This window comes from Anolis sagrei, chromosome 3 (genome assembly GCF_037176765.1).
Source record: "Anolis sagrei isolate rAnoSag1 chromosome 3, rAnoSag1.mat, whole genome shotgun sequence".
NCBI lineage: Eukaryota > Metazoa > Chordata > Lepidosauria > Squamata > Dactyloidae > Anolis > Anolis sagrei.
In genome coordinates, this window is record NC_090023.1 from 236,942,519 (window position 1) to 236,965,000 (window position 22,482).

General features: G+C 37.6%; 1 protein-coding gene across 3 annotated transcripts in view; it reads right to left on the reverse strand.

Annotated features, from left to right (window-relative positions):
* Window positions 1-8,857: 8,857 nt before the first annotated feature.
* Window positions 8,858-22,482, reverse strand: part of TFDP2 (transcription factor Dp-2) — a 33,356-nt gene continuing 19,731 nt past the window's right edge. For all 3 annotated transcript variants that reach the window (XM_067465981.1, XM_067465980.1, XM_067465979.1), the window contains 3 exons: window positions 17,877-18,043; window positions 13,932-14,037; window positions 8,858-12,446 (listed from right to left, as the gene is read on the reverse strand). In XM_067465981.1, the coding sequence (XP_067322082.1) occupies window positions 12,278-12,446; window positions 13,932-14,037; window positions 17,877-18,043 (442 nt within the window). In that variant the 3' untranslated portion in view covers window positions 8,858-12,277. The remainder of the gene's footprint in view (window positions 12,447-13,931; window positions 14,038-17,876; window positions 18,044-22,482) is intronic.

Genomic DNA, 22,482 nt, shown 5'->3' on the forward strand with positions numbered 1-22,482 from the left:
TCTGAGAAATACGTGCTGAGTATCATATTTGGGGTAGAAAAGCATTTCGTATTCAGACATTTACTTAGGGTAAGAGTGGTCAATTGTGGAAGGCTGTATTAGACCCCCAGGAGACCACAAACAGCATTAGAGGACATTTTTAGTAAACCAAAATGTTTTACAGTTGGAGGGGGGCTTGTGGAGGGAAGGCAAAAAACACATTTAACCCGAGGGTAGAAAATGGTTCTTCATGAGGCCTGCAGGCTGCACTTTGCCTACTCATGACTTAGACAGTAATAAATGTTTATATATTTTTTAAATTCATAATAATACTGTATCCAGTAGGACTCATAATTTCACATCCAGTTCTTTTGAGTTCTAGTAATTCCTATCACATTGACTTCTATGAGATTGTTCTAAATATTAAATCCAGATTTATGCCAATGATATTTATATTTAGTGTTTTCTGTGAAGGTGTCTTGTCAATTATGGTGTCATTCATTTCTGAGGCACCCATTTTTTAGACAGAATGGAGCTGCCATTTCAGGCAACTGAATCTGGATGCCATAAAAATATGCTGACTTGATTAATGGGTCATTTATCACCGCTCCCACAATCCCAGGAATGGGGAGCCTAACACTTGTGAGACATGTGCCTCAAATGCAGAATAACCTGACCTACCTTGTGTACTACACACTTTCAAGCAGGGGAAAGAGGTGGCATTTGATGTTGTGCCTGAGGTAGCAAATTGTCTTAGGCCACCACTCAGTCTCCACTAAACTAGTGGCAATTGTGCATAAAAATGTTAGCAAGGATCAATCAGATTTCTGGGCTTTAGATGTTCTTAAGAGTTCCTTAATCAGTACAGTGATTTCCCCGATGACTACTGTTTAGCACTGGATTTGGAGTGGTGGATCTTCGGGATTTTTTTTAGTATAGACCAGGGGTACTCAAACTTTTACAGCTGAGGGCTGGTTCATCGTCCAGCCCCCCACCTCCAAAAGTCTGAGGAACTATGTTTTTTTTTTTAAAATGAACAAATTCCTATGCAACACTGCACATACCTTATTTGTAGTTCAGAAAACACGAAAGAACAATACAATATTTAAAATAAAGGACTTTATCCAACATAAACTTGCCAGTAGTTTAATAGGAAGTGTGGGCCTGCTTTTGGCTGAGATCTTCAAGTTAATTAGGATTGTTGTTATGTGCCTTCAAGTTCTTTCAGACTGAGGATGACTAAGTCTAAAGTTTAGGGTGGGGGTGGGTAAATGGCCGTGGAGGGCCATATCCGGCCCGTAGGCCTGATATAGACCAACAAACTAGAATCTACAGGTCTGAAGTTTGTCCATGCGTTCCTTAAATAAGGACACACAGCTACCCTCTGAATGCTACCAAATAATGAGATCAAAAGCTCTCAAGATTCACTCTTCCTTTTCTCCCACCCTTTTTGTCTGAAATCTGTGCTTGCTCCAAATGATAAGATAACTAATGCATAGTGATTTGCTTGTCTCCATCCTTGAATCTTTGAATATAAACTGATCACTGCAAACAAGAAAACTTGAAAGCATGACTAAGCTTTGTTCTTATGGCCTATTTGGTCTTGCAGAGTATAGACTGGGAGTTTTGCCAAAGCAGAAAAGAGTTGTACATTCTTGTATTAGAGTCTGCCTCTTTGAGTCTTCTGCCACGGAGTGATTCAGTCTGGAGAACCTCCCTATCTGTGCTCCTCCTGTAGGAACTGATTTCACACTGAATATTGTACCCCTATGAAATGGTTCTGTGCAAAGCAGAAAGTGGGCTTGCTACTACTTTTCACCTGCCTTTTCCTGTCTTCAGCCTGGATCAACTGTGGCTCTGATGAGATTTTGTCTCATCAGGTATCTTGTTGGTGAAGGTCTAAGATGTTCGCTGAGGAGACAAACACCTTAAAAGAGTATTTTTACTCCATGTTACAAAAGGATTTCCATTTATTATCAAGTTCAATAAAACCTGTGAAAAAAAGTTTAATATGTGCATCTCTATTTTATTTATTCCATATTGAATAGTATGTCAAATGAAATGTAGCAGTTTAGTACAATCTGATTTGTAACCAACCCTGTCCCCCCATTTTAAAAAAAAACCCTAAGTAACAAGGCAATGAAATCCAGGTTAAAAGTTATGTAATGTGTGCCATTGCTTGAAACTGCCATGGGCCCTTTTATGCATGTGACAGATGTATTTTGACAAATAGAAATGCAATTGCAGCTAAAGCAGAACAGAATCCACTCTAAGGCTATAAGCCCTACTTGGTGTAATTAAAGGCCCTTGCCTTGATTTACCCTAGCAAGACTCAATTTATGTATGACAGGTTTTCTATCTATCCTTTTTGGAGGGGCATTGCAACCTCGTTGACTGAATTGGTTTGCACAATCTTAGTGACTTGCACAAGAAACAGCCCCTTACCCCACATTGTCTCACATGGTCATGGATCTGCTCTTCTAATATGTCTGCCTGGTATATAATGTTATTAGAATTCTCTTGTCTTTCCTTTTCACTGCAGTATGGATTCTTCCAAAGTCAGGATTCTAGGTGATGTGTTTCCTAAATAAAGGAAGGAGACTCGTGGAGAAGCAGGTGCTGGAAAGTTCTTGTTATCAATTATGCATAATATAATACTTTGAAAGGTAAACTAAATTTCTGGAAGACTAGGATTCAAATCCTTACCCAGCCCTTGGAAACAAACTAGAGGTCGTGGATCACACTCTCAGTCTTAGAAGGAACCGGTGGCAAACTTCCGAAGAAATATTTCCAATATAACCTTAGGATACTCCAAGTTGGAGTTGATTTAAAGCCAAAGAATAACAGCAAACTCATACCTGCTGCTTGTTTCACAGGTACTAGCCACTGTGATCCATACCCTGATAAGAGGCAGGTTCAGCTACTGTACATCTCTCTACACAAAGTTACCTTTCAAATGAATTCTGGACACCAGCCACGTTGAAGCACTAGAGCTTGTGAAGTGTAGTAGTTTTGGGTGATGGGCTTAGGATTCTGGGAGGTTTGAATACCCCTTTAGCCAAGATAGCTCATCAGATTCCCTTGAGAACTCACACTCTCAGCCTTAGAAGAAGGCAATGGCAACCTTCCTCTGAATCACTGTCCTCATGACAAGGTTGCCATAAGTTGGATCTGACCTAAATGCACTCAAGAACTGGAAAGGAAAGATAATTCTCTGACATAACTGCATTAGCAAAAGCTTATTTAAAATACTTATATCCAGTCTTTCTCTTTCAAAGCACCACACCGCTAGCACACATTAAAAGCAAAAAATATTCCGGTTGTCTCTGGAAGCCTTAATGATCATGGTTCTCATATCCCAGTTACGATAATCAGACGAGAAAGTAATTGTAAATATAATAAAGCTCTGCTTCTCCTCTTAGGCTACTGTCAAATTTCAGCTTGGAGCATAAAGACTATGTCAGTGACTCATCATTCCTATAAATCTCCTTATTAAAGCAACTATGAAGCCAAAAAAAACCCCATCCTCCCTCATAACATCTGGCAGCAATGGACAATTTAGTTAATAATTCCAGCATAAAGAAAGAAAAAAACCCAGTGGTGATTTGGAAACTGAAACCAAGGCATTTTGAGAACTTTGAGTCCCCGATATGTTGCATTGTCCCGATTAGTAGTTCCAAAAGCCTCGGCATGATTACCTTTCTACTTTCGCTGCCACCAAGCAGCCATGAAATCTCTTTTTGCCACAGTTTCCATTTACCCACAGTTTCCATTTACCCAGGTTCTCTTAAGCCTCTTAAGATTAACTTTGTTTCTGAAATCTTTTGCAAAACGACTGTTTTTCTACCTTGTTTGTTTTGTTTTCTTCTTCTGTTTCTTTGCACTGATCATTACAAGAGTTCTCTTTGTCCCTACGCACAAGCCTCAAATTGTTGACCTCTCAATATCCAAAAAATTACTCTCCTGCTTTGTTTCTTCATTCTAGGCTGAATGCTCCAACAATGTTTGGTTCTGCTCTGTTTCCCACATATACATGATGGCTTTTTCCTGCACTCTTACCAATATTTAGTTGAACTTTGCATTATATTTCTTGATTGCCTTTTCTAACTCTCCCTTTAGTAATGTCACCTTGCTTTTTGGGAATTTACATGTCCTGAGTAATTATCTAATCGAAAACGTTCCATTCCTGGCCACTTTAACTTGCTTACAACAGATATTGCAATTTTTGCATGTTCTTTTTCTTGTTTTATAAAGTACTTTCCTCTGGTTTTATTTCAAGCTCTTCATGTTATCTATGTTTGGCAGCTTTGGACGTCTATTTCACATCTGAGCACATCAGCAGCTACAAATCCTTTTGACTTGAATCTAGTTGTGTCATTAGGAACAATGCTATGCCTTCATACTGGTCCTCCAGCAGCTGGTTGAGTGCCTTCTGACCCAGGAGTCTCATCTTCCAGCAGTCTCTTAATTAACTTTGGATTGTCTCAAAATTGGGTTTTCATGGTAAAGGATATTCAGAAGTGGTTCACTAGTGCCTTCTATGCAATGTTAACTCTTTTAGAGTGAGCTAAATAGTCAGGGTGGTGTAGTAGTTTTAACACTGGAGTATGACAGTTCAAATCCCCATTCAGGCCTCAGCTGAGATCTTGGGCAGGTCAAACTCAGCTTCAGAGGAAGACAAAGGCAAATCACCTCTGAACTAATCTTGCCACAAAACCCCCAACATAAATTGGAAACGACTTGAAGGCACACAATCACAAAAATGTCATGGCTGTTGTCTATGAGAGATCCTTTATCAGTTGTCACCACTGTGACTCCCAGGTCAGTGTTTGGCACATTTAGTCTGGCTCCTCTACAAAAGCCCATCTAACACAGGAGGTACTACCAGCAGCAGTGCTACTGATAGCATAGCTTCTTGGTTCATAGAAGCACACAAATCTATCAGGATGCAAAGGTAGACAAAACTGAAGCTAAAAATCAAATCAGACAAAACCAGGAGTTGAAACTAAGGAAGTCCATATAACATCCATGAACGAGATTTGGGAAAAGATAATTTGATTGTTGCATGTTTTTATTTAGACAGGAAGGATGAAAATGATATGTATTTACGAAAACAATATGCACTTTTAGCAGTACATTTTCTTATAACAAAAAATTAACACAGTTTCTGTATGATTACTGTAATAAATACCTCTCCCTCTCTCTCAATGCAATAATTTTGACTTCTTAATTAGAGTATACTTGAGTAATTGTAGAGTACTACAAGCCAAAACTATGTCTACAGGTTGGGGCATTGGTCTCTGGCATCAGGGCTTAAAGCAAGTCTTACACTGGTACTGACTTCAGAACGTTCCAGGAAATACACACCTTTACGGTACCTACTTATTCACATATAATTATCTTGCCCATGCTAGAGGCTATGATAACTGTCCCAACCTGCCTGTGCCTATGTATTGTTGAGTGGTGGTATTCAAAATAAGTGGCAAAAGATTTCAAAAACAGAAATAGAACTAGATCTTCTGACTCATATCCTGTGCCTTCACTTTCTTGGATTGTAATCTGAATAGGATAACTGATTTTTAGGGCTATCTGGTATATGTGTTTGCTGCTTGAAATATTCACTTAAAACCCCAGCAAAATGTAGAAGGAAAGCTTTTAAAAGCAAAGCTGGTATAGTATTGCTTGGCAAGATATCTTTGCCATTCCTTAAGGCAAGGAAATACAACTAATTTGTTCCCAGAAACCATGCACTATTTCTGGATCAGAATGCATTTAGTTACACAAAAATAACTTATTATTGCTGGACTCTGGCTTTATAAAAGCTGTTTTGATCATAACCAGCACATTCAGTTGTGCTTTGAAACAGATAGATTACAAACCCATTGCCATTATAGCCACAGTGCAGAAGACATTGCCGTTTTGGATGCTGTTGGACTATAGATAGAGACAGCAGGCATTTGGCCTGGGAGTACGTCTGGATCCATCTTTGGCCTTGGAAGCCCAGGTCTGCCACCTCAACTTGTTTACAGCAATAGCCTTTCCTGGATATGGACAACCAAGTACTTTTAGTATTTGCAACAATAATTTCTTGATAAGACTATTGTAAAGCACTCCAAAGACTGCTCTTGAAGATAGTTCAGCCTAGAACAACGGTCATAAAGCAACTGCATTGGCTGCCAACATGCTTCTGTTCTGAATTCAGGACCTGCCTTGAGATCATGTGATATGGGATATATGAAGAATTAGTGATTACTATAATTCATTTGGGATGCTTCTGAGAGTTTGGCAAAGATTTTCAAGGTCACTTGAATTGTGTTCTTGTTCAGTGAGTCTACACACAAGAGAACAAAATAATGGGCGAAAAAAACAAGAGCAACTTATTAAAGAATCCCAGGCAGGCAGGAGAGGAGGAAAAGGGTTGCTTATAAAATCTGTAAATCTAACCTATGTAGAGAAGTAACCTAATAAAACAAATGTATCGTAGAAGTCTAAGCAGGAATAGGCAAATAACTTTCTTTACAACACAAGAATTAAAGGAATGTTTCACAAGTTAGAGCATGGGAGTTAGAGCATGTCCTGAGGAACAACCTACACATATCATGCTCAGTATTTCGGCGGTTGAACAAACACTGGTATTTTTAATTAACACAGCCTTTCCCAGTGCCTGGCTTCAACAATACTTACAAAGAAGACATTGTTCAAACATGGCTCTTTATCCAACATGTAGGGTTGAAGCAGAGTTTAATGAATAATGCCATTTTTCCTGTTTTGACTTTTTCCGATCTTCACTTTTCTTTGAATGACAAAACTCATCTCTACTCCTCTAACTAGTAATAATATCAACAAAACAAATATGTTATATTGCCTCTATTACTAAAAATGAATAGAGAACACAGTGTCTTTGGACAAATACTTTGCATAAAGAGAGTTACTAATTTGTTGGTCAAGATTAAGACTCTCAGGCTTCTCATGAAAAGGAACCTTTCATCACAGCTCTGGTACATCCTTCTAGCCATCTAATCAAGATCAGACAAAGACCAAGGCCTATTCAATCCATAGGATTAAATCAGTTTTTTTTCTACATAAAGTAAACTTCCTCTGAGCTCTTCTTGTACTACAACATCAGATGGTCAATGAAGCAAGCCAATATTCCTACTGTGGGAAATCCTAATTAGGGTAAAGGTAAAGGTTTCCCCTTGACATTAAGTCTAGTCATGTCCGACTCAGGGGGTTAGTGCTTATCTCCATTTCTAAGCCAAAGTGCCAGCGTTGTCCGTAGACACCTCCAAGGTCATGTGGCCAGCATGACTGCATGGAGTGCCGTTACCTTCCTACCAGAGCAGTACCTATTTATCTACTTACATTTGCATGTTTTCAAACTGCCAGATTGGCAGAAGTTGGAGCTAACAGTGGGAACTCACCCTGCTCCCCTTTCGTTCAGCAAGTTCAGCAGCTCAGCAGTGTAACCCATTGAGCCACCGGGGGCTCCTTACTCAAACTGCCAATGAGACAACTACAGTTTTGAGAAAAGTCTAAACAAATGCATATGAGAAGGAAGAATGGACTATATCCTGTATTTATTTCTATATTTTCAGCTTCCTGTAAAATGCTGTTTTGTTGTTGTTGTATGCATTCATGTCATCTCTGACTTATGGAGGACCCTAAGGCAACCCTATGACAGGTTTTTCTTGGCAAGGTTTGCCCAGAAGGGGGTTGACTTTGCCTTCCTTTGAGGCTGAGAGCTGCAGCAAGACAAGAAGAGGCTGAAGGGAAAACTACATCTTATTTCCAAGGACGTACTCTTTTTTTCTTGCCTGCTGCGGATCAAGATACTGGGCAGGACTCAGTTGCTTGCCTTTTAAATACCAAGTTTGTTGATGTCTGTCTACTCATCTGGCTGCATTCTACTTCACTGATAAAAGCAATATGATGCATTAGCACATCGAAAGCAAAGTTCACAAAGTTAAGGAGAACAAGACAACAAAACCATGCTGTCATATCTGTTATTGTTTCCAAACCATTGTTTTAAAAATAAAGATAACACCATCCTATCAGTATGCATGAGGCAGATAAAAGATTCAGATCTGCAGCCATTTTAGTACATTTTAGCATAAGATGCAAAAACCTCTGAGATGCAAGTTACACATTCATGCTGTTCTCAAAACAGCAAAGCTTACAAAAGGAAAATCAACATGTTGCAATAAACACCTTACTTTATAACAACAAAGTACTCCTACTTACATTATTTTTGAAATGTAACTTTGTTTCTCCTTTCTCACCAAAGGTAACGAACTATAATTAATGGATTTATTTGTAATTAAGAGCAAAGGCACCTCTGAGTATTCCTTGCCTAAGAAAAATCCTATGAAATTCATGGGGTGACATGACAAATGATTTGAAGGCACACACACAATCATTACTAACTTTGCTTAAGATATAATTGGATAATTTCCTAATTGATAAGGTTATGTTGGCTGAAATTCCATGCACATTCATTTTGGGAGCAAATCCCATTGATCTCTGTGGGACTCAGCTTCCAAGTAAACAACATTATGACTATGCTGTAAAAAAAAATGCAATTTCCAGTATTTGAATTGCCAGGAATATGTAAAATGGTCTGCAGGAGGACAGGGAAGAAACACACAGTGTAGTTAAGAAACAAGAAAATCAACTGGATATTGTGCTAGACCCTACCAAGCGCTGAAATTAGTCATGTTTTATATTTATTTTGAAAACATCAGCTTGACTTGACCCTGTTTCCCCTGCAGTTTACTCTGTAAGATACATTTTCTGAAATGGAGAACACATGCAATGAACACTAACCTTTGACAGCTTTCCTCTGCCACAGTATTTTGCTTAAAAACAAAAGTAACCCCAGTCGCCTTGAAATGATTTTATTCTGTTCTACAGTTTAGCTTTACTTTTCAGGTCACAAACAGCTGGATATTATTTTTTCTTGAGAGTATGCATGCTTTTTTGATTCAATCAAATGCAAATACTTGCTTTATTCTGCACAATCCTCGCTTGTAGGATTTTAATAAAATACTGGATCATTTTAAATATACATAAAACAGGTTCTTATATAAAATTCCCATAAAAATAACAGGTATTTATTTATAAAATGTATGATACTACAAAGTAACAATTTACAACTTTGATCAAAGTTGTTTTATTTCTAATTGCAACAGTCTCAACATAAAAGTATATGCAAATTTTGTGTCTGATTTCTGCCTTTATATGGAATACAACCACACTTTCACACTAACTCACCAGACAAATTGCATATATAATGTGTAGCCTTAAAAATTAAAATTATCCCCAAATCATAAAATAACAATCCAGCATCCTCTTCCCAAAATCATAACATTAAAGCAGGATCTAAAAATAGCTAGTTACTTCATGGAACATTACATCTTCTGATTTCTGACTTACAGAATAAAGTGTCCTGTTGCAGAGGTTGGTTACATGTCTCCAGCTCATACAAAGATCACTTAAGATATCATGCCTGTAGTATACAGCAGCTAGTGATACAAATTGTCACAATTATGTGATAAATTCCGTATTTCCAGAATTCCAAGGAGTGTCTAAGTGATGAGTAACATATACACAAACCTTTAGGTCATTCACTATGGAGAAATTACACTATCAAGGTTGGTAAAGACATGGATGCTTCTGTGTCTGAAAAACAGAAGGTTGGTTATGGTCTCTTCATTACAGGGAGGAGACCATAAAGTATTTCTTATAAGAGAAAAAATAGATCTTAATACTGAGGCAAGTTTTTCTAATGTGAACATAGGAAATGATTATCTGTCTTTACTGTGTGGTTTATAGAACTAGTGCCAAGAATTCTTCCTAATTCTCTGTCAATACTTCTTGAGTTATACTTTTAGCTCTAGAGACAATATTGAGTTACAATAATGAGAATTAGTATAGTAAGATTGTTTGATTCAAAGACTTTGAGAAAATCAAGAATTAAAATTTCCCATAAAAGCAAAACAAATATATCCAATAATGGTCCAAGTTAAAAGCCCCGTTAAGAGCAATTGCTCTTATTTTCTGGGGCCATATAGAAAAATATCACACAGGCAGAGAAGAACTTGTGAGCAACTATACTGATCTGATTGTCCTATTTCATTTTTAAAATGATTGAAATTTCCAGTAAATTCAACCACTTTCCTATACTAGAGTTCAAAAGGAATATATTTAAAAATAAATGTAACTTTATTATTGTTAAAGAATACATCCCGAGGCCTGGTATTGTTTATACACCCACAGCGGTCTGTCAAAATACTCATACAACGCTGGAGAATCAGGTAATTGGCAGTGGAGATTTCTAAAAATCAAAACTAAATCTCATTTCCAACTCAACAGTATTAAAACAAGATTCACAGCATAGTACAGCAGTCTGCTCTTAATTATTCTCTAGTTTTAAAAAGTGTACTCTAAGATAATTTGTCATAGCAAATGTTTCTACTTCAGAACCACCAAAGTTAAAATATTCCTGAGCATATTCCCCTATTTAGCAGATTTTTGAAACAACGAATTAAAAGTTGAAGATGAAAGTGACCTGGGTTTTATTGTACCATTTCTTCCTGCTTATTGATCAAGGGGCTAAGGATCTCCTTTTTTTGGATAGTAAGGCCCAATCAATTAAAACTCTAGATCAGGCATGGGCAAACTTCAGCCCTCCAGGTGTTTTGGACTTCAACTCCCACCATTTCTAACAGCAGATGAAGGTATTGCTTTAACATATCCTAAACTATATCCTAACACTTAAACTTGCTTAATTTAGAGAAGGTAAAAGTAAAATTGTTCCTTAGTGAATAATATTTATTATAGTAAACAGTGCTATCTTTCTATCCATGCTACTACTGTTGAAACATGAGTTTCCTTAACAGCACTGCAAGATTCGCATTTATCAACAAACTATTATGGCTTTATAGATTAGTTTTTAAAAACCTGAGTTTAAAGAGTTTCAATTTTTTCCCTTTTAGTCCTCTGAAGACAGTTCTAATTAAATATCTGTTATAGTCCATGAGTGCAGCATAACATTATTATAAAGCAAAAATGACTTTTACATTTCCTTATCTGTTAACTAAAATTACATGAATTTGATTGAAATGTAAGAGTTTATGCAAAAAGTCTTCTGAGGAAAAACAGGTTACAATTTAGACTTTTCCCATCCTGCTTTTTAGTTTATAAACATTGGAAATAATCTAGATCAATTAAAAAATTACTATTTAGTATTGCTATTTTTTTTTCAAAACTTCCTCAATATTTTTTATTTTTCACTTTACAAACTAGCAACTTCAGAAAATACAGTATCTCAACTTCAATCACGGATTGTAGAAGGGGGAAAGATAACTTTGAGAAAAAACAAGTGCTAAATTTAGAAAAGTTAAAATGGAGGACTTTAAGCGCAAACCTTTTGCCACTATGAGTTTATATCATGTCTGTATTTAGCAAGCAGGTTAGACCTGGCATGGGCAAACTTCAGCCCTCCAGAAGTTTTGAACAGAATTGTGGGAGTTGGAAGTCCAAAACACCTGGAGGGCTGAAATTTGCCCACGCTTGGGTTAGACCAAAACCCTTGGGTTAGACCAAAACCTACATCAGTACACCTTTACTATAATTTCTTTACACATGGTGGCTTTAAATATGCGATTTTCCAGAAGAAAAAGACTTCTGAAATCTGACACAGTGAGCATGTCGAAGAACTGTCCTTCAATACAACAAGCAGAATTGTGCCCTTCCTCCCTCTGGACTCCACTTCCCATGCCAGACCTTGTAAGAAGCTCCTTCCTCAATAGGCAGACTCTCAACCAGGATTACAGCATGGAGATGTAAGCACTTAGCTGCTGGCTCTCTATTTAATATAAGCAGCAGTGCATGCACATAGGTTCGCCTTGTAATTAGATGTCCTGGTGGCAAATAAAGCCTGTCATTGTTGCACCTCAGTCTGATGTATCTCTATGTCCAGCGCACTGGAGAGGAGGAGGAACTCCATATTATCCTTTCGAACTGGATACAGGTACAGACAGCATTAACACAAAATAATCCATTAACTTATTTAGAGTCACCCATGTTTTCTAATATGTGCCAAGGTTCGAACACGCAATCATGTTCTTTACCCACCCTGTAACACTACACTGCTCCTGCAGTTCTCTTGTCTCTGTGCATAAACCTTTTCCAAACTTCACCAAAGTACAGAGGGCAAAGACAAAATTTAGAAGAGGTTACATACAGAATGTAAGCTCACATGACTAGTGCACAAGAGCACATTTCCCTTGGTGAGTCTTTATTGTGGTGAAGATGAGTCCTCCTCATCACTGAAGGAGCAAGGAGTTTCACCACATGATTCTGAGTAATGGGACGTTGCACTGCTGGACTGCTGGCTGCTGTGAATTAGAAGTTGTTCTGCTGCTAAGCCCACTTCAGCATCCAGACATAGCCCCGGATTTGCACTACTGAAAAAACAACATGAGAAAAAAATTATTGGTTTATATATATATAATATATATATAGAGAGAGAGAGAGGGAGGGAGGAAGAGGTTTATTTTAAAAAATGTGCTGCTACCATGTGCCCTCAAGCAATTTCTGACATACAGTATGACTAAGGTTAACCTATCATGGGAATTTTTTGCCAAGATTTGTTCAAAGGAAGGTTGCCTTTGTCTTTCTCTGAGGAAATGGGAGTTACCATATTTTGGAGCCTCATTACTGCGTTTCCCCAAAAATAAGATACAGCAAAGATTTTGCTGAATTGCTAAATATAAGGCTTCCCCAAAAGTAATACTTAGCAAAGTTTTTGTTTGTTCCCCCGATGGCCAGAAGCTGCAATACCATCCCTGCTGTACAAGTGGTCCAGGAACTGCTGTGGGAGAGCATTACAGCCTCCAGACCAGGCATGTAGCGGGGGGGGGGGGGGGGGGGCGGCTTTGGGGGCTTCAGCCCTCCCCCCCCCCCCCCGAAATTCTCATGGTGGTCCGCGTGAAGGCCTTACTGGTGCATTATTTAAACTGTTATGTTTATTCATATCATGATCTGATCACCAAACTCAATATATCCCATATGCATGGGGGTATTGGGGTGACAATACGAAAGGTTTGCTAGGGTAGACCCCTTTTCACTCAGACTCAGCCCTCCCCCCCCGAACTAAACTCAGCTCCCCCCTCCCCCCGAATTGAAATCCTGGCTACGGGCCTGCTCCAGACAGTGTATGGGAGAAGGTACCTTACAGACCTTATTTTTTTGTGACCCTGTGTTGAGTTAGGCAACCACTGTGTAACTTTGATTTTTTAGGGGGTGTCTGCTTTTCTGGTTTGTGATGACAACTACTGTACTGTATATAATAAATGTTCATTTTTTTTGTTCAACAATAAATGTGAATTCTTCATAGAAAAATAAGACATTCCCTGAAAATAAGACCTAGCATATCTCTGGGAGCAAAAAATAATATAAGACACTGCCTTATTTTTTGGGAAACAGGGTAAATGCTAAAAAAATAAATAAAAATCAATGGATAGATACAACAAAGAGATGCTCCTAAAATATCAATAAACATTTCATTGAGTTAGAAGAGATGGCTATAAATATTTCCACTCCCAACAATCTGAAACATACCAGCTTAAAAATAAACATTCACGACCATTAAATTGAATCTGGAGACTAAACCATAAAGTAATCAGTATGAGAATGTCTTATTCAAGAGTTTGGAAATGTTGCTGTTTGAATTACTACAACTCCCAGACTTTCTTCAACAGCAGAGTTGCATGGAGGATTCTGTAGTTCAAAAGATAACTTTTCCAACTTCAGTTCTGGTTTTGTACAGTAGCAGTTCAATAACTATATTTCAGGGTTTAGGAAGAAAAAATAGTGCTTGGGCTGGCTTTTCCGCAAGAACATTTCAGATTTTTTTTAAGATTGAAGTAATATTTTCAAATTTTATTTACCTTGACTTTAAAACTGTGGAATCCCCAGCTGTGCCCAAAGTAGAACCTGATTGAGCTGAATCTAAAACTAATTCCTGGTTCACCCAACAAATTCCTGTAGACATATCTAAAAGAAAGCATGAAGTCAATCACAGTCTAACACACAGCATCTGCCCCTTAAATTATTATGGCATAAAAACAAAATAGCAAATGTTTAATATTCTTTCTGATCTGAAACATATATGTAATCATTTTTTCTTCTTTCAAGAGCCCATGTAACAAGTTTCATGTCCTAAAAAGCCTGCTTTTATTTGACCCTCTAAGGATGGAGGAAGTTCTGCCAACACTTTTGAAACTGCAGCAGTCTCTGTTGCTTTATGTCTTTTTCTACCCTTTCCCCCCTTTCATGTCCTTTGGCAACACACTACAAACTTGGGTATTTACATTGTGAGCTGGGACTATATCATCTCCCATCTTCTTGAGCTTGATATGTTACCTGCATTAAACAAATGCTAGTCTGTCCACAACAAAGGTGGACATTACACAGCATTACATTACAGCAGTGGTTCTCAACCTGTGGGTCCCCAGGTGTTTTGGCCTACAACTCCCAGAACTCCAGCCAGTTTACCAGATGTTAGGATTTCTGGGAGTTGAAGGCCAAAACATCTGGGGACCCACAGGTTGAGAACCACTGTATTACAACCTGTGGTTCCAAAATGAAGAACTCCATCCCCAGAAGACTTCAAGATTCATCTATTTTAAAGCAATCCGGGAAGGAAGTGCATTTTTTGAGGGACTGAAATATTCTTTTTCAAGATTATCACTTCAATTTCCAAAAAAATTGAATAGTACAGGTCCTAGCACAACACTGTATAGGACCTTTATATGTCATCCTGCGATTCTTTAGTAATGTATTGGCTCCAGTTTCTCTTTACAATTGAGCACTAAGGACTGCTTCCATCTCATAAATAGCAGTTTGTTGATCTCTATTTATATGCACCTTCCTTATCATGTGTAGAAATATGGGGCATTGCCCTTCAAAAGATAAATGAGATTTGGAGAGGATGCAGCTTCACCCTTATGAAATAGAAATTAAAAGTTCACTTATTGTATTCCTGATCCCTGCTATTCAATAACATGATAAAATGGAAGCAATCTGGAAAGTTTTAAAAAATCTTCCACAATGGACGACTTGCACAGGTCTAATCCAGTCTGGCTGTTTCATGAGAAGGAACATTCAACTTTAAGGTATCTTATTTTACAAACTAGACTTTTCCATTTTCTTGAATGGGATTTTAGTGGCCTAAATAGGAGACAACAAGGTGTAGTCAGTATATACACGCACACAGAAAACAAAAATAATATGGCTGTACTGGCTCATTAACCCTTTCACAACACACTGAAGAAGCCCATCCAAAAGAGGACTGTTCTTATACATAAGGCATGCACCCAGTATTCACAAAATCGAAGGTTTATTCTTCACACCTGAGAAATGCATTTCATATTTTAGCTATTCAGATCCTAGTTAGATCCAAACAAATCATATTATTATATTATTACAATACGTTTCTCCACTTGTGTAGCATCTCCATAAGAAAACATATCACATCCTAGCTTTCAATTTTCACAGTTTAGTTGTCCACTCTATGCAATCATTGTTCACTTCAAACAGGCCCTGTGCTGTGCCACATGGGCAGCTTTACTCAGACAGAGATCAAAATTGGAAGCTTGTTTACTCATCAGTGTTTAAAAATGGATTGCCTAGATTGAGAGATAAATCCCTTGCAGGTTCAGACAAGGGTTATCAGCACCTCACTTAAGTCATAGGTTAAAAACATGGTGTTTTTCTTGGACAGCTGTTAAAATGTCATGCACATGAGCTATGGTTTTTAAAACTAAGCAGCCATGAAAATGTGAAATAAAGATTATGTCAAGGAAACAGATAGAAGCTAGAAATTTCCAAAAGCAATTAATGGCCATCTATCCTCTTCCTAGAAACATTTACACTAAAATATCACAGGCACACGATTTCTGAAACAACGAAAACTAGATCAATCTAGCCTGTGCTTCATATTATATAGTTATTATTATGAAAACGGATAATCTCTGAAATAGTGTGCATAAAGACAGGTCAACATCTTCCATTTCCTTGTTCTTTGAGCAAAACAAACATAAAACAAATCAACATTAAATTGAGCATGTGTATTCAGGGCTTGTTTGGAAATGTCATACCAAATCTGTGACTGTTTCCAAGAAAATGGACCCAATTTGAAATCGCTGTACCTCTGCCCATAAATGAAACTCTTACCACTTGATAGGGTGGGGCAAAGAGATTCAAATGATAAGCACTAGGTGCCTTTCCCAGCACATAAACATTCCCTAGCCTCAGTCATTCTCAAGATGGTGACTCCTTTACATAAGGCGTTCTGTGTTCTGCAGTTCAGTAAGACTCTCGATATTTGTACACCACATTGGAGGAAGTTAGAGCATTCACAAAATACTTAGTAAAACTTTATAGCTCATTAAATCATTTGTAGCTGTTTGTATAATGACAACATGTTGCCACTGTGAAATCTACTGCTTCGAAATTGGTTCCATCATTTTGAAACATCCTACATTTGTATGTAAGGAAGGCAGTTACAATCACTAATTAATAATATATGGCATGTTCCACTGTCTATTAGCCAATCTGGATAAATAAATCAAACTATTTGAGCAGGAAGAGAATCAATGAAGTTTTAATATACTATATATGACAAGTTCACGTGGCTTAATATCCCTGAAGGATGACAGCAACTGCTAAGGGTATCTCAGTACCAGATCTAGTTCAGGTGGTGTAGGGCAACAATGGTTAATACATGTTACAAGATATAGGTTCCAATGCACTCTGTAGTGAGCTACAGAAATACTCATACAAACCTGTGGTGAGACTGGCCCAAAAACTTGGAATTTGGTGAGAGTTGTTCCTGTCTTGACCAGGATTTGATTTTTTTTAAACATGTCCATATGAAGTATCTCCTGCCATGTGGGCAAATTTCAGGAACCAGACATGACTTTTTAAACCCAGTGCAAGCATTTTTATTTTACTCCTAAGAGATTCCAAAACAGGCTGGGTTTAATTTTCATGTCTGATTCCGTTGTCTTGGCATTTTTTTTTGGAAGTCTCTAATTAATGGGGCTTGGCAGTTCCCACAGAGGTTGTCCTCTGACCTCCGTTCCCTCATTACATGTTCAAGCAGAAACTTCACCTACACCACTTTCCTGCCAGAAAAAACAACAATGAAGGACACAATCCCAGTATGTTTAGGGCATCTAGACACAGGGACAGAAATACGAGACACAGAGCAGCACACAAATCTTAATGAAAAAGCAATTGTCTTTCACCTTAGAAGCATCCGGCCATTCTTAAGTTCCAACAGCAACAACAAAACGAACAACCACACTATGGAATTCATAAAAACTCAGCCATACAACAAGCAATAAACAGCCTTGTAGTTTCAAATGAGAAAGGAATAACAGAATTCATTCATGTTTCCTAATGAAAAATAGTTGTGCATGACCTGATCCCTTTAAATGACATTGTTACTATTCTAATTCATTGGCATTGTAAACCTGGTTTTGGTGCATGAAATCATTTTTGCTAAGGTGGTAAAATGGAGTTCAGTGAGCTTTACTGTGTTGCAAGTACCTGTCATCAGACTGAGAAAGTTTCCATCAAAAGAATTATTCTAAATTATCAATGGCCCTATTTTGAACAGCAGTCTATTCAAGCACCTTGATTCATTCTGGAATGTCTTGCTCCAGAAGCTTAACTTTAAAGCTACTACCTAGACATGCAATTCTGCCAACTTTCATAAATCACACAACAACGCCATCCTCATACAGTCTGACATTGTAAAAATAACACTTTGTTAATAAGAGGCTTTTAATTTAACCAGGAATATGCAAAAACCATAATTACCTTACCTGTGAGATATTTTTCTAAAGCTTTAGGCACTAGTGATTTAGCTGTTCTTAGGTCTTTTGATGAGCATTTGCCTGCCTCTAGGCCAAATGACATTCCCATTCGATTCAGTATTTCAGTGTCATTATGGATTTCAAACATATTATCAAAATTAAAAAGATACTCAAATCTATAGGAGGAAGAAAACAGAAGCAAGGTTATTTCCTACAAAAAGCGACCTGCATTTTCCAAATTGCTGTATACATTACAAAATGGCAAAGTTACATTCATTTGAAACATTATTTCATGATCCAAAGGTATATTTAAAACATAACTAAGTTCACCAAAAGCTCTTGATTGTATTTGTATAACTGCCATCTCAGCAGGATCAAATATTTCCTAATTAAAAATACTTTTTCCATTCAAGGCAATAGGAGTCCATAATTTTTTCTCCCTCATTAAACAGATTCAAAGTTAAGGGAAAATCTTGTTTAAGCCGGAACTTGTTCTTGTGGTAAACTTAGTGGATTTTAAAGGTCATCTAACCTGCTCTACACCAAAACACAGAATCCCCCTCCCACCTTTATTTCAGTTTAAGAGTACTTCATATTTACTTTGGAAAGACCAATATAAACTGATTAGAATAAGAATGACTTATTCTTTAGGGTGACATAGTATTTCCAGAAACAATTCTTATTATTAAGAAATGGCTATTACCGTATATACTCGAATATAAACTGACCCAAATATAAGCCGAGGCCCCTAATTTTACCGCAAAAACTGAGAAAACGTATTGACTCGAGTGTAAGCCAAGGGTGGGAAATGCAGCAGCTACTGGTAAATTTCAAAATAAAAATAGATACCAATAAAATTACATTATTGAGGCATCAGAAGGCTAAATGTTTTTGAATATTTGCCATATTTCAAAGAAAAACAGTAAAATAGCTCTGTAAGTGGAAAAGGAGGGTCAACAAAAACAATATGGTATCAGCAATAAAATAATAATAATAATAATAATTTCATTTGTATCCTGCCCTATCTCCCCATGGGGACGAAGGCCGGCTTCCAACATAATAACAGGCAAATATTCAATGCCTATATAAACAATGCAGAGCTAGATATAGTGTATTTCAGAGGTCCTCAGACTTTTTAAACAGAGGGCCGAGTCGCAGTCCCTCAAGCTGTTGGAGGGCCAGATTATAATTTGAAAAAAGCATGAATGAATTCCTATGCACACTGCGCATATCTTATTTGAAGTACAAACACACTTTAAAACAATACAATAATTGAAATGAAGAAGAAATTTAACAAATATAAACGTATTAGTATTTCAGTGGGAAGTGTGGGCCTGCTTTTGGTTGATGAGATAGGATTATTATTGTTGTGTTCTTTCAAGTCATTTCAGACTTAGGTTGACCCTGAATGAGGGCCAGGGAAATGACCGTTGAGGGCCGTATCTCGCCCCCGGGCCTTAGTTTGAGGACCCTTGGTGTATTTAGAAGGCAGAGGAAACAGATTCTTTCAGTTTCAACAGAAGCACAGAGGAAAAACCACAGACACTAAGAAGCTCAAATACACCATTTGATCATTATATAAGATCTATCATTTCAATCAGCTATGACAACTGCATTGTACTTGACATCATAAAGATATCTTCAGTGGCATTTAAATTAGATAGAAACCCAAGAAGCTTTACAGTCCAAACTCCTGGCTGGTCAACTTCTAAAAGAAAATAAATCCTGTCCTAAGATTTATTACTACTTCTACCTCCATATAAGCTGTGGCAGATAAAATGAAGAGATCCCTGAAAACAGTCAACAGTGCAAATAGGAAAACAGGTTTTGCAATTATTTCATAATTGCAAAAACTACACATAGGACACAAGCATATGCAAGTTTTAATACCAAGAAGTTGTTCATAATCTCTAGTGGCTTTCACACCTGCCTGACATGTCTCAAGGGACTGGAAATTTAAGAAAGAATAACTAGATACCACCTACATCCTGCAGATGCAAAAATGTTTTTAGAAGTATCAATGGATAGGTTCACAACAGGTACCCACTTTACCCCATGGAAGAGTGGAGCACTCCCTACCAGTGGTCTGTAAAACTATTGGTACTTCGACACAATGCAAACAGCTCTTTCTACTACAAATAATTCATGTTTTATCCTTGGAAGAACCCCTGAAATAATTTTAAAGTTTCAGGAAACCTATGAATAAACATTATAGGTCCCAAGGAACCTCTACATCATAATTATTATCGTTCTTAAAAAAAATCTCAACCTCTCATGGAATGCCTGTTAACTTCACAAGGAACTCTAGGACCCCAGGGAACCCTGGCTGAGAAACCTTCTTCCAAATAATATGACATACTATGATATAATCTGGAATCACTAGCAAAGAAGGACAAGCTATATTCTACTATTTCTGCATGGTGTCCTTTTTTCTAATGAAGCCTTCCAATTCTTCAATAAAACCTTCCTTTCCAAAGCTCTCGTGTTTTCTATGAAATATCATAACTGGAACAGAATTTACTGAAGCACAGCATTTGCACAGCTGCAGCTATGAATCAATTCAGCTGATTTATCGCTTCTGAAGTATGGTCCATTGCTCATAGAGTACAAAAATGCTGATTCAATCTACACTTCCTTCAAACAGTTGTACAGCACCTGAGACAATGAGTTGTTTTTTTTTGCTAGTATTTTTCAGTGCAATATCAGGTGAGTAATGTTTCAATGCCTCAGTGGGAGAATAATGAAACCGAATTAGTATTTTTCACAGTATCTTCATCTTGGACCTATATCACATTGAGGCTTCAGTATGTTTTAGTTTGCTAGAACACCTGAAGCAAAAGTTTTATACGGTTCCCTTTAGTTACATGATTTAAGCTTGGCAAATGTTATTTGGGCAGCTTATAAGTACACTGTTACAAACTGCTGTTGATTAGCATTTATCTGTGAGTTGGATTACACTCAGGAAGGAGGTGTGAAAACTGGAGGAAGGAAATTTAAGGTATGCAGACACAGTGTTCCCTCACGTATTGCGGGGGTTCCGTTCCAGGACCCATGATAAGTGAAAATCCGCAAAGTAGGGATGCCATATTAATTTAATATTTATACATTACTTTATATATTTTATATATTATTTTCTTACCCACCTCCCGGTCCATCCCAAGGGCACCTGCCTGCCTCCCTGGCCTCCGGAGCCACACAGGCAGCAGCAGGCCAGGCAGGCAGGCCCACCCTGCTGCGCCTCAGGCCGCTGCACTTCCAGGATCTGTGGAGGCCAGGGAGGCAGGCCTTCCCTGTTGTGCCCGCACTTCCGGGGTCCCTGGCCTTTACTGGACGTAAATATGTAATATTTTTGATATTTTCAAAAAACCGCAAAACAGCAAGTTCGCTAAAAGCAAACCACAAAGTAGCGAGGAAATACTGTATTCCGTACTCCTAGCAAAAAAATAGCAAAGATTCGGAATAAAGTGCAAAAACAAGTTTAGAGAGGACAAAAAGAAATTACCATTGATGTTTTAGGTAACTTCTACGTTGCTCTTGTGTTCTTTCAGGTTTAATATGCACTCACTTCTTCCTCTGCAATGTGCAGCATACCCCTTAGAAAACTACATATCAGCATACCTTTGTTAACAAAGCCTCTAACAAAGAAGCTCCTTTTTGCAAACACTTTTAATGCCAACCAGCTCTCCCCCATACTCTTCCTTCGTTTTTATATATTTATATTTGGATTAAAACACTAACACTGGAAAAATGTTGAAGGGGGGCTAGAGAGATATCAGATAGTATTAACATAAACAGTGAAATGTTCTACTGCTTCTGATCCCACTATAGATGTGAGTTCTGCCTCCAGAATCCCTTACTGAGAATGTGTGAACACAAAAAAGCAGGAAGAGGTAAACCTGTCTCACGAGCTACCTATATTTTACTATAAAAAAACCAAGCATAGGTCCATAAGTTTTACCACCAAAAGGAGAATCTTAATAGAAGTAGACACTGTTGAAAGAAAGAAAAATTAATCCTGCATGTATTTTTAAGAAGCTTTCAAGTGGCTTCTAAAATGTTTGAAATGTTTCTTGTTCATTTGTGGAATGCTTCTCTGACCAAGGTGTTCAACTTGCTACTTCTAAATAAAACGTTTGCTGAAATGTGTGGGGCTGGTTCTTTTTTGTAGGGCAGGGCCCTACTCCTGTCCATGTCATTTTGAACTCTGGTACCAAGTTTTATTATGCTAAAGAAGAAAAGGTAAGAAGCACTTCTACTTCGTTTTTTGAGTTATATCTCTACTCAGGAATCTGTACATACTCAGAAATTCTATTTGCCTTCTGAGCCAAATAGGGGCTTCTCAGGAAAAAATGATGTTCAGTTTACAATGTAGCCAAGGTGCAAAAATTTATATGGTGACATAGTACATATGTATGTAAGTGAACTTTCATTATAAAGACATTTAACAGTGAAAGCCTTCAACAAGGCTGATTATAAATTATGAAATCCTAAGCACCACAATCAAATATTTGAATACTTAACAATAGGAACTGTGCATACACAGAACACAGGTTACCTAATTCCTCAGCTGAGTAAGCTTACAAAATGTGACTACACTTTCAGTTTGCTAAAACAT